Source organism: Photinus pyralis, unplaced genomic scaffold, assembly GCF_008802855.1.
Source record: "Photinus pyralis isolate 1611_PpyrPB1 unplaced genomic scaffold, Ppyr1.3 Ppyr1.4_LG1, whole genome shotgun sequence".
NCBI lineage: Eukaryota > Metazoa > Arthropoda > Insecta > Coleoptera > Lampyridae > Photinus > Photinus pyralis.
In genome coordinates, this window is record NW_022170249.1 from 5,006,600 (window position 1) to 5,021,605 (window position 15,006).

Consider the following 15,006-nt stretch of genomic DNA (forward strand, 5'->3'; position numbering starts at 1 on the left):
AGTCCACAACTCGACAACAAATCAAAATTGGCTCCATGGTCCTGATCCACGAAGATAATATTCCTCCATTGTATTGGCAATTAGGCAGAATAGTCGAGAATCATCCTGAAAGCGACGGGATTATGAGATGTGTAAGCGTAAAGTTGAAGAGTGGTGTAGTGAAAAGAGCCCTTACTCGAATTTGTACTTTACCACTCGACGATGACAACGATCACGAATTTCAACCCACGAACAATGCTAACAACGAATTTCAGGAAGAATGTGCTAAATAACTTAAACATTTTTGTGCATTCTTGTACGAACCGTTTCTTAATTTATATTTTGTTCATAGAGAAATACTAATTTGATTTACTGTATAAGTACCTACTTATTACAGTTCTTTCTTTATGCATTGAAGTTTATATGTTCACATTTATCATGTTTTGTTTATGCAGAATTATTAATTTGCTATATTTCGAATGTTTATGCATTCAATTTGATTATGTTCTCATTATCATGTTTGAAAGTCCCTTTCAAGGGGGCCAGCATGTCACTTTATGTGACTGCGGCGAGGTGGCGTGAGCGAGCGAGCGCTTGGCGTTTTCGTGCGACTTTGAGCGGGAGAATGTGTTTGTCTTTGTACGAGTAAAGTCTGCCATTTTTATTAAACATTTACAACACAGTGAATCTCATTTTATTTACAACACTGGGAAGAGAAGAAGAGAAACAAACAATACACTTTACCGCTACACAATTTGAATTAAAAGAAATTTTAATTATTATATAGACATAAATGCAATCATTTTATAAAATCAAAAGATGCTAGTTACAATATATTGTAAAGTAAATTTAATTACGTGATTTATTTATTTACATTAATTAACAATGAATTTATACAGCCTTTAAATGGATTAATACATAACATGGTACTTTAGTCATCACCTTCATCAGAACTTTCACCAAAACTGCTGTCCTCATTGGTATCAACTGAAATAATGATGATGATCTAAATTACACAGTTTATCTTCCTCCTTAATAACCTTTGCCAATCACTAACCGAAACATTTTCAACTGCATTTAAAAAAAGTTGATTCACATCGTTTAGTTTTTTGGCGGTTTTGTGGTTCTTTATTGGTGGTTTATTTACATGCTACAGAACAAAACAATATTTACAATTATATACAATGACGGTGTCGCTTGACGTTTCGTCGTGGGTCGTTGTCGGGCAGGTTGCTTAGGGCGACTCTGGCGTACGGCGTCGACGTCTCGACGAGGATCAACCTCCACGTTGGAGGGTTGGCTGCCGGTAGTCGCTTTACGGGTGATGGTGGTAGCGGACCCAGCAATCTCGGCATCGGTGACCGCTGCCGGACGTGTCGTATGGCGTTCCGTCGTGCCTTCCGCTCCGCCCTCGGCGTCGTGGGAATGGGCGGCATGAAACTTCGGACGTTCGGAGTGTCGGCTGTTTGCCCCTACTAGAAAGCCGGGGACTTTCTCCTATTTACGGTGGAATCCCGTTTAGGTGCCCCTACTACGTAGCCGGGGACTTTCTGCCAGGCTATAGATCAGCGCTGGACTTTCAGGATTCTTTCCCTACTCGGAAGCCGGGTCAGAATACTCTCCACTCAATCAATCAATCAATCAATCAAGATACGTTTATTTACATCTTATAGGTATATGATACATTAATTGTTAGTATTAGATGAATGGCGGACTGCTCAGGACTTGTGTCCTCTTCAGCCCTTGGTTAGTACGTGATGTATGAAATGTATTTACAATGCGTGTGATTTATCTATTCTATATTGTGCAGGTATCGGCTCGTGTCCTTACTCTCCACTCGTCGCGCGTCTCCTTATAAAGGCCGTCGTAGGCGGTGGGGGCGCGGTTTGGACGAGTGGGAGAGTGGTTTAGCGTGCGCCGCTAAACTTGTTTGCGCGCGCGTTGCGCGATGTCACCACAGTTTAAATGTTTTATTCTTAGACGCCACTTCAGTTATTACTTTAGCCCATTTTAGTTCAATCGGATTTAACTCACAGTAAGGAGGCAACCTCAACACAATTTTGTTTTTGCTTGTTGCAATTTCGTCAGGAGCTTATGCATCAAATTTATATTTATTTAAAATAATTAATTGTAAAAATTCAGATCGAACCATTTCTTCATCGAAATCGATACCTACCTTTTGCTTGAAGCCACTCTTGCATTTGGCCTTTACGAGATGACGATGTGGGAATCTTTTCTAGCTTTCTTCGGCTATGGTATGGTGCATTGTCCATAACAATTACAACATTTTCAGGAATTTAAAAATTATGGGGGGGCAGTGAAATTATTCACGGGGTCACCTGATGAGAAGAGAGTGTTTGAAACAGTTGCCCTTGAACGTTTGGTGAGTATGGATGTTTTTTTCGCACCCAACGATTTTTTACGTCTGTTTCCGTAAGTAAGCAATTTTTTGACTTTTTTAAAAGTGGAAAAAGTAACTTGCGTACACCGAAACCTATTAATGATAGAGTCGTAGTTTTTCCACTTTTTGGAAAGCTTGTATGTTAGGAATGTTTCGTGTAATTTGTAGATTTTGATTAGTCCATTGTTTTTGTTCAGATCGTCCTAACCAAAAAAATCACCTTTTGAAGGGTAACTTCGGACAATGGTGCGAAGTTACAAAAGGCAACTGGGGAGCCGCCCCTACCAGAATTATTCGGTAGAAGTGTTAAGAGCAGCAGTAGCAGATGTTAAATCTAACAAAAAGAGCATAAGAGAGGCGTCGGAATTTTATGGGATTCCAAAATCGACAATTGGTGACAAAGTTAAAGGGACTCATGATAAAAATCCAGGACGGCAACCAGTGCTGAACACTGATGAAGAAGCAAATTTGGCTCATGGAATATCAACTGCAGCAACCTGGGGTTTTCCACTAGTGGAATATGATGTAAGGAAAGTTGTGCAGAGCTACCTTAACCGAAAAGGAGTCCAGATTGATCGATTTTCTGATAATTTGCCAGGAGTAGATTGGGTTAAGAAGTTCCTAAGTAGAAATAGACAGTTATCAGTAAGGCTTGCGCAAAATATCAAAAGAAGCAGGGCTAGCGTCAACCATGCTACTATTCAACAATATTTTGATGAATTAAAAATTTCATTAGAAGGTGTGCCTCCTGAAAACATAATAAACTATGATGAAACAAATTTTAGTGATGATCCTGGGCGAGTGAAAATAGTGTGCAAGAGGGGCAGTAAAAATTGTGATCGAGTTATTGATGCAACGAAAACCAGCATATCCGTCATGATGGCCGCTTCTCCTTCAGGAACATTGCTACCACCGTTTGTCGTTTATAAAGCGAAGCACAGGTATCAAGAATGGGAGGAGAATGGACCCTTAGGATGCCGATATTCCTGCACACCATCTGGCTGGTTTGATGCCCGAGCTTTTGGAGAGTGGTTCCAAGAAATAGTTTTACCCTACTACCGGAATAAAGAAGGAAAGAAATTAATGATTGGTGACAACTTGTCCTCTCACATAACATTGGATGTTATTCAGAAGTGTGAAGAAAATAATATTACATTTGCCCTACTTCCTGCTAATTCAACTCATGTTTGCCAACCGCTTGATGTGGCTTACTTTGGTCCTTTGAAGAAATGTTGGAGGCGAATCCTAACCGATTGGAAATTAAAAAGAAGGGGACCTTTCCAGAAATCCGATTTTCCCACATTACTCAATAGAACATTAAATGAAATCAAAGCAACTTCTGAGAAAAATATCATTTCGGGTTTCAGAGCAACCGGAATATGGCCTCTAAATGCAGACCAAGTTTTAAAGAGAATCCCAAGACAACAGGATGAAAATAATGATCCAAATGCTTCACTGCTTTCAGACAGTTTATTAGACTTTTTAAAAACATCGAGGATGCCCGAACCTAAAAGAAAGACCAAAAGAAAGCGCATAAATGTTACAGCTGGAAAAGCTGTGGAGATCAGAGATTTCAGTGCACCAGAAGCGATATTAAACCAAGTGGGACAAGAAGTAGACTTAGAAGACTTTGATGATGAACCATTAAGTGTTATGAGGGACCAAATATTAGAAAAGAAAAGGCTTGACTTACTTGAGGCCGGCCCCTCTCATCATGACGATTTTCCGACAGAGCACTTTGAAGAAGAAAATTTAACCGACAGCAACTTGAAAGATAAACCTGAAGTTCAGAACGTTAAACCTGGAATGTTTGTCATAGTAAAGGTTCCGATAGAACATTCTTCAGATATAAAATATTATGCAGCCAAAGTTATAGAAAAGGTGGGTGAAGATACTGAAAGTCCCCTTCTTCAAGTAAGATTTTTAAGAAAAAAAAAAGACTGAGAAAGATACCTACTTTCACTTTCCGGATGTTCCTGACCAGAGCTATATTGAGGGTCATGATATTTTTGAGATCCTCAATCCAGTGCCTTGTTATATAAATTTATATAATTAAGTTTTTGACTGATATTTTGATAGTAATGTTTTTTTTTTAAATAAAACACGTTAAATAATTTGCAGAATTTTTGTATTTTTTGAGTTTCTATGTGAAAACAACTCTTTTTTTTTTTAAAAACATATTTGTGTCCGAAGTTACTTTTTAACTCGTAGAACTTCAATTTTATGCATTTTTAAATACATGTCCGAAATTACCCCACATATGTAGGTAAATTCGGACACTTTTCAAAATTAAAAAAATATATATATACCAGAGAAAAAAGAACTATTTTTTTCAGCAAGTCATAGCGGAACGGTGTAGTAACCTACGGAAAAAAACCTGGTTCTATTCGAAATAAAATAAGGTAAAAAAAAAGAAAAAACCTCAAAAACTGTCCAAAGTAGCCCCGTCTTACGGTATCTGTTAAGAATGCATGTACGTGTTAATACCACATTCCAAAATAAATAAAAGAAAACTTACTTAAAATTAATTTGCTTCATTAATTTATATAAAGATGAACGATACATTTGTGGTAAATCCTCACGACTATTAATTTCTTTTAAGATTTTGTCCAAAGTGGGAAGTTCATTGAGGTAGAAAAAGTTGTGAATAATTTGACGAACTGATGTTTTTGTGCTTTCGTCAAATTGCGATACCAAAGGTGGGCGATCCCCCGAACGTTTAGAAGGAGTTACAGCCAGTGGCGGATCTAGGACGAGGTCGTGGGGGGGGCTTGAAATTTTCCTTCACCATTGAATAAGTTTTAGTATTTATTGTACATTAGTAACGTTACATTATCTCGTATGAACTACAAAACAAAATGAGTAATATCAATCCCAACTGGACATTTCTAATCGTCGGGGTTTCATTTTACAAAAAGTACTGATGACTTCCTCAACATCTATTTGACGTGACGAATTAATATTCGCGAGGGCTAATCCATTCAACCTCCCTTCAGTCATGGTACTTCGCAGGTATGTTTTGAGTCTTCTTAAAACCGAAAAACTCCTTTCCGCGGTTGCTGTTGTTACAGGTAAAACTAGAAATATCTGAAGTAGTACTCTTATATTTGGGAAAAACATTTCTTCGCATTCTTTTAGAGCTTCGATGGCAGTTTTCGGCACCGTTTGTTGTCCTTGCCATTTCTGCCTCCACATTTTCAATTCAGAGGTCAGTTCTAACATTGATCCTGGCATATCTTGATCGTAGAACTCAGCGGCTTTTAATATTGCCATATCGTCATACTCATCACTTCGTTCCCTAATACCTCGAAGTACTGATTTAACATCATCAACGTGAGACAGAGCAGTTGAAAGATCTTGATCAACACTCTGTAGGTTCTTACTCAGGTTCAGTGTAAAAGACAGGCAGTAGGCGGCAACTCCCATTGAGACTATGAAATCACTTCGTTTTAATGAAGAGCTAAACATTGCTGCTTTGCTTGAAGTATTCGGGTCATGATCATTTTCCAACTGCTCTAGGGTATCTACAATGGGTTGAAAGAGTTGCTGAAATGTGAGAACACTCTCGTGTCTTTCTACCCATCGAGTACTACAAAGTGCTTTCAACTTGCGTTTTCGTGTGTCCTTTAGATCAGATTCCTGGATGGTTTTTTCCAACAAAGCAGTGCGCTTAGCAGACGCTGACAGAAAAGTTGATACGGAGCCCAGTATTCCCATCATGTTCCTGATGGCAGGGATTTCGCAGCTCTTCGATATACACAGATTCAGCGAATGACTGAAACAGTGTGTATATAAAGCTAACGGCTGCTCTGATTTGATGAGAGCTTGAACACCATTAAACTTTCCCGACATGTTACTACCACCATCATAACCTTGGCCGCGAAGATTTTCGATAGACAGTCCCAATTTCGTTATTTCGGCACATATAACCTCTTTAAGATCACGTCCAGTTGTCGACTTCACTTCCACAAAACCCAAAAACTCTTCCTTCAACACTAATTTCCAGTATCAACGTATCTTACGCATAAGGTCATTTGCTCTTTGGTGCTTATGTCAGTCGTTTCATCGCAAAGAATGGAATAAAACTTAGATTTTTTCACATCGGCCACAATGCTTTTCTTCACAACATCACCAAGCGCCTCAATAATTTCATTCTGGATAGTTTTGCTGATCATCGTGCAATTTTTTTTTGATGTTTCTAAATGAAACCTGAGATCTTCATCTCCCGCATCGATACGAAACGACAGCAGATTTTTGAAAACTCCTTGACTGGTACCAACTATCTTGGTTGAATCAGTTGAGCACCGTAATTCACCGTCATCTCTGTGACCCCTCAATGGCAGATTATTGTGCGCACAAAATATAACAGTCTTGACAATGGGTTTAAGACGCCTTCTGTTGGCTTCTATAATCGCTGCTTTTTGTTTATCAAGCTGGGCTGCAATGCTTAAAGAGCCTTCATAACTCACTATTTTATTGAAATTAGAAGCTTTTTCTACCGAGAATGCGTGGTAGCTCGTGTCCTTATGATGGTTAAATACTTCAAGAGCTTTTTTGTATTTTGAAAGAGGCTCCTTCACCAAAGTTTTCAAAGCCTACAAAAATTTTGAGGAAGTGATTTATATGCTCATAGTTGATTAAGTTTTTTCAGTTACCTGATGATTACCAACTCCTGCCACAGAAGGTGCAAATAAAACGCACATTTTGCAAAACGCTCCTTTTTCTTGTTCGCTGTAGGCTAACCATTTGAACTGGCTTAGCCACTCAATCTTGAATTTTCGTTTTTGCTTGCCTTCAAAGTGAGACGGAAACACGTACGAACTATCAGGATTCCATGTTTCGCTTAAAAATTTTAGTTTTTCCCCGTCACTCAAGATTTTCCCAACTGCAAATCCTATGTCAAATAGTCGAAGGCTACCAGTGATGCTGCGATCAAATTCCCTTTCCTGGAATTCCGAAAGTAAAATTACCCGATTGAAAAACCTTTCGCAACAGGACTTTAAATTGCATTTCAGCAATTACACCTTACTCATGCACAGGTCAAAACGATTTACATCTGTTTTGGAAGCAAAATAACTTGAGTTCCCAACTATTACGTTACCCGAATCCACTAATAATTAAAGAAAAATTGTATCCTAGGTGCCTACCTGTGCAATCAATGGTTGATTAGACGGGGCTGGTTGACAAGAAAATGTGGACACTTTGCATTTTTTTGCGTCAGCTTGAGGTTCGGCGACGGCGACAGGTGTAGATTTAAAAAAATCTAAAATAGTTCGCTTCATTTTTTAACGCAACATAAACACAACACAACACAACACTCGCAATGCAAAATTCCAACTGGTTCTGGTGTAAGTGTAAATCGCAGTCAGCATTGAAACTGTTCCCAGTTTTCGGCTTTCTGGGCATTTGTTTATCAACCACTCTCCCCATCCTTCTTTAAAGCTCGTATTTTGCTTTCCGTCACGTATCAGTGTGCCGTGTCGCAAATCCACTAGCTTAGCTATTCAAATTCCAGGAATGCATAAAGATAAAAGAATAAAGCAATAATTACTGCCGACGCGTAGGCGCTGGCGGGTCCGACAAAATTGCAATATCGCCAAGCGAAAGATCTGAACGAAGCGAAGACGATGCCGGCTGTATTGGTAACAGAAAAACTTCTTCGGGGGGGGCTTCAGCCCCTCTAGCCCCCCCCCATAAATCCGCCCCTGGTTACAGCTCCCGTTTTCTTATCCTCCTTTATTGTTCGGTAAACCGTGGATTTTGCAATTCCTATATAAAAAAGTGTGTGTGTTAAATTAACATTTAATGTATATTTTTCAGCAATTTTTGCATCAATGGTAACCATCTTTGTGCCAGGGTCATCAGTGAACATCTGTTTATATAAGTTGAGTATGCACTGCTTTTCTGAGATCGATAAATGCCCCAAATTAAGACGCGTAGGCTTTTTTACAGGTGAAATGTTCGCTTTACTTGTACTTGGCGTGGAATCCATACTTCGAAGTATTTGCACCAACAAAATTAAGTACAGGTACCCAGTTTAGTTCTAATAAGAACTGATTTGTTTAATTGAAATTTGAACAACACTTAAAACATACGAAAAAGGCAAAATTAAATACAATACGTAGGTACAACACAATGCAAATGACACAGCGAATAAAGATGTCAACTAAATTGTCAAGATCCTGAAATTGCGTCTGTGTAAAAACGGCGCCGTATAAGCCAATCACAATTCAGATTTTTCGCGGGAGCTATTTAAATCGCTCCTCTTAGTTTAAAAACGGACTTTAGTCGCCAACCACTCCTCAAAGGTTACGATAGTCTACGCTGTGGCTTGTTAGTGCTCCATATCTTACACAATTGCAATCGGCAAGTCTCTCTCTTTCTCTCTCTCCCCAAACAGTAACACATACGACGAAGACCACGGATTAATCTACGAGTATGTACAGCTCCTTAACCCTAACCGGTTTTCCGCTGAAAATATACCCCAAGATATACCATCGAGACAACGCAGAACAATATTGGTACGAAACTCACCTTTTGGTAAAACGGATTACATAAATGAAAGTAGATACAGGCGAAATTGACTGCCCGCGTGGCCCAAATCCACGTAATTCGATTAAAGAAATCACTCCAATTCCGCAAGCGGCATTAAGGCAATCAAACCAATAATTCCCAAAACTTGAATCTAACGGATGCCTTAATATTAACCAATATCCATCGAGCAATCACTTCCACGACATCATAACTTCACCAGTCTTTCGCGATTTTCCTTAACGTTCCACCCCAAAGAGAAAAGTTCCGAATCGTACCACTCCGGCCATTGACGAAGACAATAATCATACCACGGCAAAAATTATACTTGTGACCAAAATTCATAGTCCTACCTCGCAGCCCCAAGAAAGTAGATCAGTAGAAAATTTTAAAAAAAAGTATTATTCTTACAAGCACCCCTGAATTGAAGGATAAAAAAAAAGGCCAACGTGTTTCATTCCTCCGGCACCCCTGACTACAGGGATACAGGAGGCGGGCTGCTCAGGGCTTCCTGGCCCTCTTCAGCTAGAGAACGGGATTGTAAGGATGGGTAAAGTTAGGGATGGGAATGGAAGGAACGGAGTTAGGGTGCTGAGGGGGAGAGTACTGCTCCAGCATTTGCCTCGTAGATTTCAACATAATGCTAGCATTATGCGAAGCTACGTATGTCTGAGGGAAACCCCCTGACAAAACCCCAGACAGAGCAGTCGGCAGCGGGATTCGAACCCACAACCTCCCGAATAGCATCGGCGAGCGCGACCACTGCGCCACGTGCCTCGGTGAATTGAAGGATAAGAAGAAAAACCTATTATTATTATGTTTTTGAAGATATGTTACACATAATAAATACTTAAATCCACTATGCTCAACATTACTTACCTATTAACCAATAAATATATCTCTGTTACGAAAATAAAATTAAATTAATGACTTTAACGTAGAGGCGTGATCACGTAATTTTGCAAATAATACAAACCGAGTTTAACCCTGGTGATGACACTTTGCTGTCTAAATGAAATTGTTCCGGAACAACACTTTTCGTAACGAAGCGCGTCTAGATACCGGGTACTCTGCTTGCAACTGGGCGGCTTGGGTTCGATTCTTTGCATAAAGTTTTTTTTTCACAAAAATTCGTATCCCAATTCCGCGGAGATTAGGTTACACCGGTCAACAAAAAAATATTTTTTTTTGCGCATGGGATTTACATAATATATTCTGACTATAATAAGCAAAAATAAATAAAAGTGCGATTAGACATCGAAAATATTTGCTTTTACAAAAGTTTAGCGAGTTGATTGAAAGCTTTCAGAGGCGAAAATTAAAGCTGGAATCTTTGTTTTCCCTCAAATAAAAAGGAATATGGCGTGTGATATTTTCCCACGGTTACTTAGGAAAGAGGAAAAAAAATCCTGGAGAGTTTTAAGGTTTCAGTATTTCCTGGGAAACCATAAAGCTGAAAATTATGACGAGCTGGCAGGATTTGGTTTGGCATCATCGGGTATAGAATGTTGTCTCTAAAGATGCACAGGTTACATTCTCATTTAGATCAATTTGAGGATAATAAGGGGGCTTATTCGGAATATCAAGGACAACACTTTGATCAAGACGTAATAGAATTTAGGCACGTTACCAAGGCCAGTACGCTGGAAGCATGATGGAAGATCATATTTGGGGGTTGATGAGAAAAACGTCAGTTGAACATGACAAAACAAAACAGCAAAACTGTTCCATTTTTAAACATTTAGACTCTTAAGACAAACAAATTATAAATGTAGGAACGTTACCTTTTAATAAATCATTCCTATGTAAGTAAGATTTTATAGGTATTTTTATTTTTTTGATTTTTTGCATTTTTTTCCCACAAAATCAAATACATAACCTTTATTTGTTCTAATTCTTATTTGTGTCTATACAAGCAATAAAAATAAGGTATATATTATGTCCCATGCGCAAAAATGCTGTAGACCGGTGTTATTTATAGATTGAAGAGTGCCTTCTCAATTTTTTTTTAAAGCAAAGTACAAAAATGCTGTGGAGGGACACCGGATAAGGGATTACATTCAGGGGCTTTCCCGTATTTCCTAGCCATCTGGCAACCCTAGATCATGTTCCTCGTCACACTGAAAGGAATGTGTTTGCGATGCTATCATAATGTTACATGTTAGTCACAAATTTGTTGCAGCAGCAAAATTTGATACTTTATAACAAAGGTAGTTTTCAAAGACAAAAGGTCATGATTTCTGTTAACCAGATTGGTTGCTGTTACTAGTTCGTCTGTCGTACTTAATAACAGGCTTGTTAGTTCAACAAATTAGTTTTGTTCAGGATAGTTTTTGCTGTCCTCTAGTAAAAAGAGTACCATAAACCGGGGCTACTTTGACATGTTTTGACAGGTTTTTTTGAAGTGTAGGTTTTTCCAGGGCCTAAAACTGAAGTTTTTGAATTTGAATGGAACAATTGGACCCTTGTGTATAGAATTGCTAGCAAGTGACTTCCTGAAAGATTTTCCAAATATATTTTTTTATTTTTTCAAAATGGTGTCAAAGTAGCCCCATAGTCGGGGTTACTTTGACATGGCATTTAATACGGTAAATAGTCAAAGATAGATACAATAGGGGCTACTTTGACACCATTTAAAGAAAAAAAACCAAGGCATCCATCAATCTCTTCAGTAACACTGGAAACTGTTCTTTGGGTATAGTGCCTTTCCTTCTCGACTCTTGTCTCCATTGATCAAGAACCTTGCGCCATTGTTTTTTCATAGGAGCAAAAATTCCCACGTCGAGTGGTTGTAGCATATGGGTGGAATTAGGAGTTAGTGTAGTGAAATAAATATTGTTATCTTGTACGGTCTTGATAACCTCTGGTGCAAAATGGGACGCTAAATTGTCACCCATTACGACAACTTTTTCGTCTCCTATTCTGTGTTTCTTGATATGTGGTAGAAGGATCTTGAAGAACCAAATCTCGAATTGAAGCATGTCGAACCAGCCACTGCTACTATAACTATAGACAGTTCCTGATGGTCCCCCCTGGATCCAATTGTCGTAGAGATTCTTCGCCTTATAAACGACCATGGGAGGGATCATTTCTCCTCCAGCAGTACCACAGAACATTATGCTTATGGACGATTTTGAATGTTCCTTAACTCTTTCGACCCGTTTGCGACCACGCGGCACTAGAACTTTCTGCGCGCCCGGATCGTCAGTTATGTTCGTCTCATCATAATTATAAATGAGATCTGGGCGTGTCTGTTCCAAGGTCGGTCTCAAATTTTCGAAAAACTCGGTTATTTCGTTAACTCCAACTGATGATCGTGCTATTTTAGGGGTTAGGAAAAAAACCACTGGAAAAAAAACCCCGGAAATAAAACCCCCGGAATAAAGACCCCCGGAATAAAAACCCCTGGGAAAAAAAACCCCAGGAAAAGAAACCCAGCAAAATTCAAATTCAAAATAATTTCTTATACAACTGCAAATTTTATTATTTTCAATGTTCATTAGCTCATTTCTTCCCTTAATCCCAGACATTCCTAATGAGTTTTTGTAGTTAAATGGGTAATTAATGAGCGCGGTAAAATAAAATCTCCTATTATTATTGCATTTTGCAAATCTTGTTGATAAGTGCACTTAATCGTAATTAGGCATTCTTAATGGGGTTACATTCTTTTCAATCCCATTGACGATGGTTTCTATATAAATTAATATTTTCAAAATAATTGTTACAATTTAACAAACTATGGAGGTGATAACTTCAAATAAAGGTGGTCAAAAGTTATGTTTTGGTGGTTACATGTACGTTGTACATAAACGATGTGCTAACAATATTCGCTGGAGATGTAATAAATATACTTCATTAAAGGTAAACCTTTTTTTATTTTTTGCCATTATACCACTATGGTCTATAGCGCAATCAAAACCGAGAACGAGACATTTCGTGGATTGCCACAGTAGAACGGTCAGGTATTAAAGTGTTCTACTTTGGCAATGCACGAAATATCTCGTTCACGGTTGTGATCCTACTATAAGTGTTAGGTATAACTTCAATAAATGAATATTTTAAATAAATTTATTTACTTTTTATAGTGCCGGGCGATACTCGTCACGTCGTTGGACAATGAGGATCCAGATTTACGGGCAGAGCATAATCATCCTAATAATGCCGAAGAAATCAATGCGGTCAAGTGTATCCAAGGTATGAAGGTTAGAGCTAGGGATACATTGGCTAAACCTATTCAAATATATGCCGAAGCTGTGCAACAATTGCCAAACTCGACACGTGCTGTATTGCCAACTGAAGATGCAATTAAAAGGACGTTGCGAAATCACAAGGGCGCTAAATTTCCAGATCCACAAAGCTTGCAAGAACTTCTTATTGAAGGTACGGTAAATTTGTAGTTTATTGGTATTTTGTAGAAACGTATTGCGTGAACATATATTAATTTTCCTTTCGTTATTTTTAGGCGACTGGCGTACTACAGGAGAGCCCAACAATGAAAGGTTCCTCCTACATGACAATGGACCAAATTCGGACGAGCGGGTGATAATATTTGCTACTGATGGATGTTTGGTCCATCTTGCGAATTCTACAGCGTGGTTTGTAGATGGGAACTTCTCTCTAGCGCCAAATCTTTTTTTGCAACTATATGTGGTGCGTGTCAAAATACAAGGACTTTTTGTAACATGCGCTTATAGTTTGTTGCAAAGGAAGACACAAACCAGTTACGAAATCATGCTCAGGGCACTAGTAAGCAGTTGCGAGGAGAGAAATCTGTTTCCAGATCCTCTATCAATAAACATGGATTTTGAAAGAGCTGCAATTCAAGCATTTCAGGCTGTATTTGGAGATCATATTACTATTCGCGGGTGCTTTTACCATTTGTGTCAGTCTACCCAACGAAAATTACAAGAACTTGGGTTGCAACGTCGCTATCGAGAAGATGAAGATTTTTCAAACTTTTGTGGTATGCTGGACGGCTTAGCCTTTCTACCTTTGGAAGATGTTGCCAGAGGTATGGAGTTTTTAAGGCAAAACATCCCCGAAGGTGCCGAAGACCTCGTGGAGTACTTCGATGCCACGTACGTGTCAGGGACAAATAGACGAGTAGGAAATGTCAATGATGATAATGTGCGGATACGAAATGTCCCGCCGGTTTTTCCTCCGCCTTGCTGGAATGTACATAATACCACCCTTCAAGACGATGAGCGGACTAACAACCATACCGAAGGTTGGAACCATCGATTTTCGACCTTGGTCGGCCAAAACCATCCCACCGTATGGGTGCTCATACAAAAAATGAGGCAGGAATTATCGACGGATGAAACCAAGGTGCAGCAGCGACAAATAGGAAGACAAATGCCGAAAAAGAAAAAGCCAGCTTATGTTGTTATGCAGGCTAGGCTGAAACTGTTATGCGAAGAGTATCGGGATGGAGTAAGGAATTTAGTAGATTTTCTAAATGCTGTTAGCCATAACATAAGATTTTAATAACCATACATGTACATGTGTTCAGTGATCTCACCTAATAATAACTGTTACCCTGTACCATAATGTTTTTTTATTCTATTTCAATAAATATACTTTTTTCATTATTGCATTAATTAATTACCCATTTCAATGTACCAACTCATTATTATGAATTGGGTTAAGAGAACTTATGAGTTAATCTGCAGTTGTTACCAACTTCGCTTAAATTTTGTTCGGGGTTTTTTTTCCTGGTGTTTTTTTTCATAGGGGTTTTTATTCCGGGGGTTTTATTCCGGGGGTTTTATATCCGGGGTTTTTTTTCCAGGGGATTTTTTTCCTAGATTCGCTATTTTAATGTTTGTAGCTAATCTGTGACTGAGATTATTTCTCGCAGCAAAGTCATTTACAAAATCGTATCCAGGCACGTTACCATGCCACTGTGGAATATTTCTGCCTTGCTTAGACACAAATTTTTCGATTACGCTGCGAATATCTTTTTTTGTCATGGGAAATCCCCAGTCTGCTACGACACCCAATGACTCAGCAATTATTTTCTCTTCTTCCGGCGTCAAAACTGGTGGATGCCCCGGGTTGCCTTCGTGTTTGTGATGAATCCTATTAAGGATGGT

At 38.8% G+C, this 15,006-nt stretch overlaps 2 protein-coding genes across 3 annotated transcripts; one reads left to right on the plus strand and one right to left on the minus strand.

The window, feature by feature from the left end:
• Window positions 1–5,222: 5,222 nt before the first annotated feature.
• On the minus strand, window positions 5,223–7,191 carry LOC116159416 (zinc finger MYM-type protein 1-like). Of its 2 annotated transcripts, none has more exons than XM_031472384.1 (2): window positions 7,036–7,191; window positions 5,223–6,975 (listed from the first exon to the last, which is right to left on the minus strand). In XM_031472384.1, the coding sequence occupies exon 2, from the start codon at window positions 6,230–6,232 to the stop codon at window positions 5,249–5,251; it is 984 nt and encodes a 327-aa protein (XP_031328244.1). In that variant the 5' UTR covers window positions 6,233–6,975; window positions 7,036–7,191; the 3' UTR covers window positions 5,223–5,248. Both variants share the same exon structure in this region, with proteins under 2 accessions (XP_031328244.1, XP_031328245.1).
• A 5,083-nt stretch (window positions 7,192–12,274) lies between these two features.
• Window positions 12,275–14,599, plus strand: LOC116167441. The gene is made up of 2 exons (XM_031482807.1): window positions 12,275–13,291; window positions 13,374–14,599. Exons 1-2 carry the CDS (start codon window positions 13,108–13,110, stop codon window positions 14,396–14,398), a joined length of 1,209 nt encoding a protein of 402 aa, XP_031338667.1. The 5' UTR covers window positions 12,275–13,107; the 3' UTR covers window positions 14,399–14,599.
• Window positions 14,600–15,006: the final 407 nt, after the last annotated feature.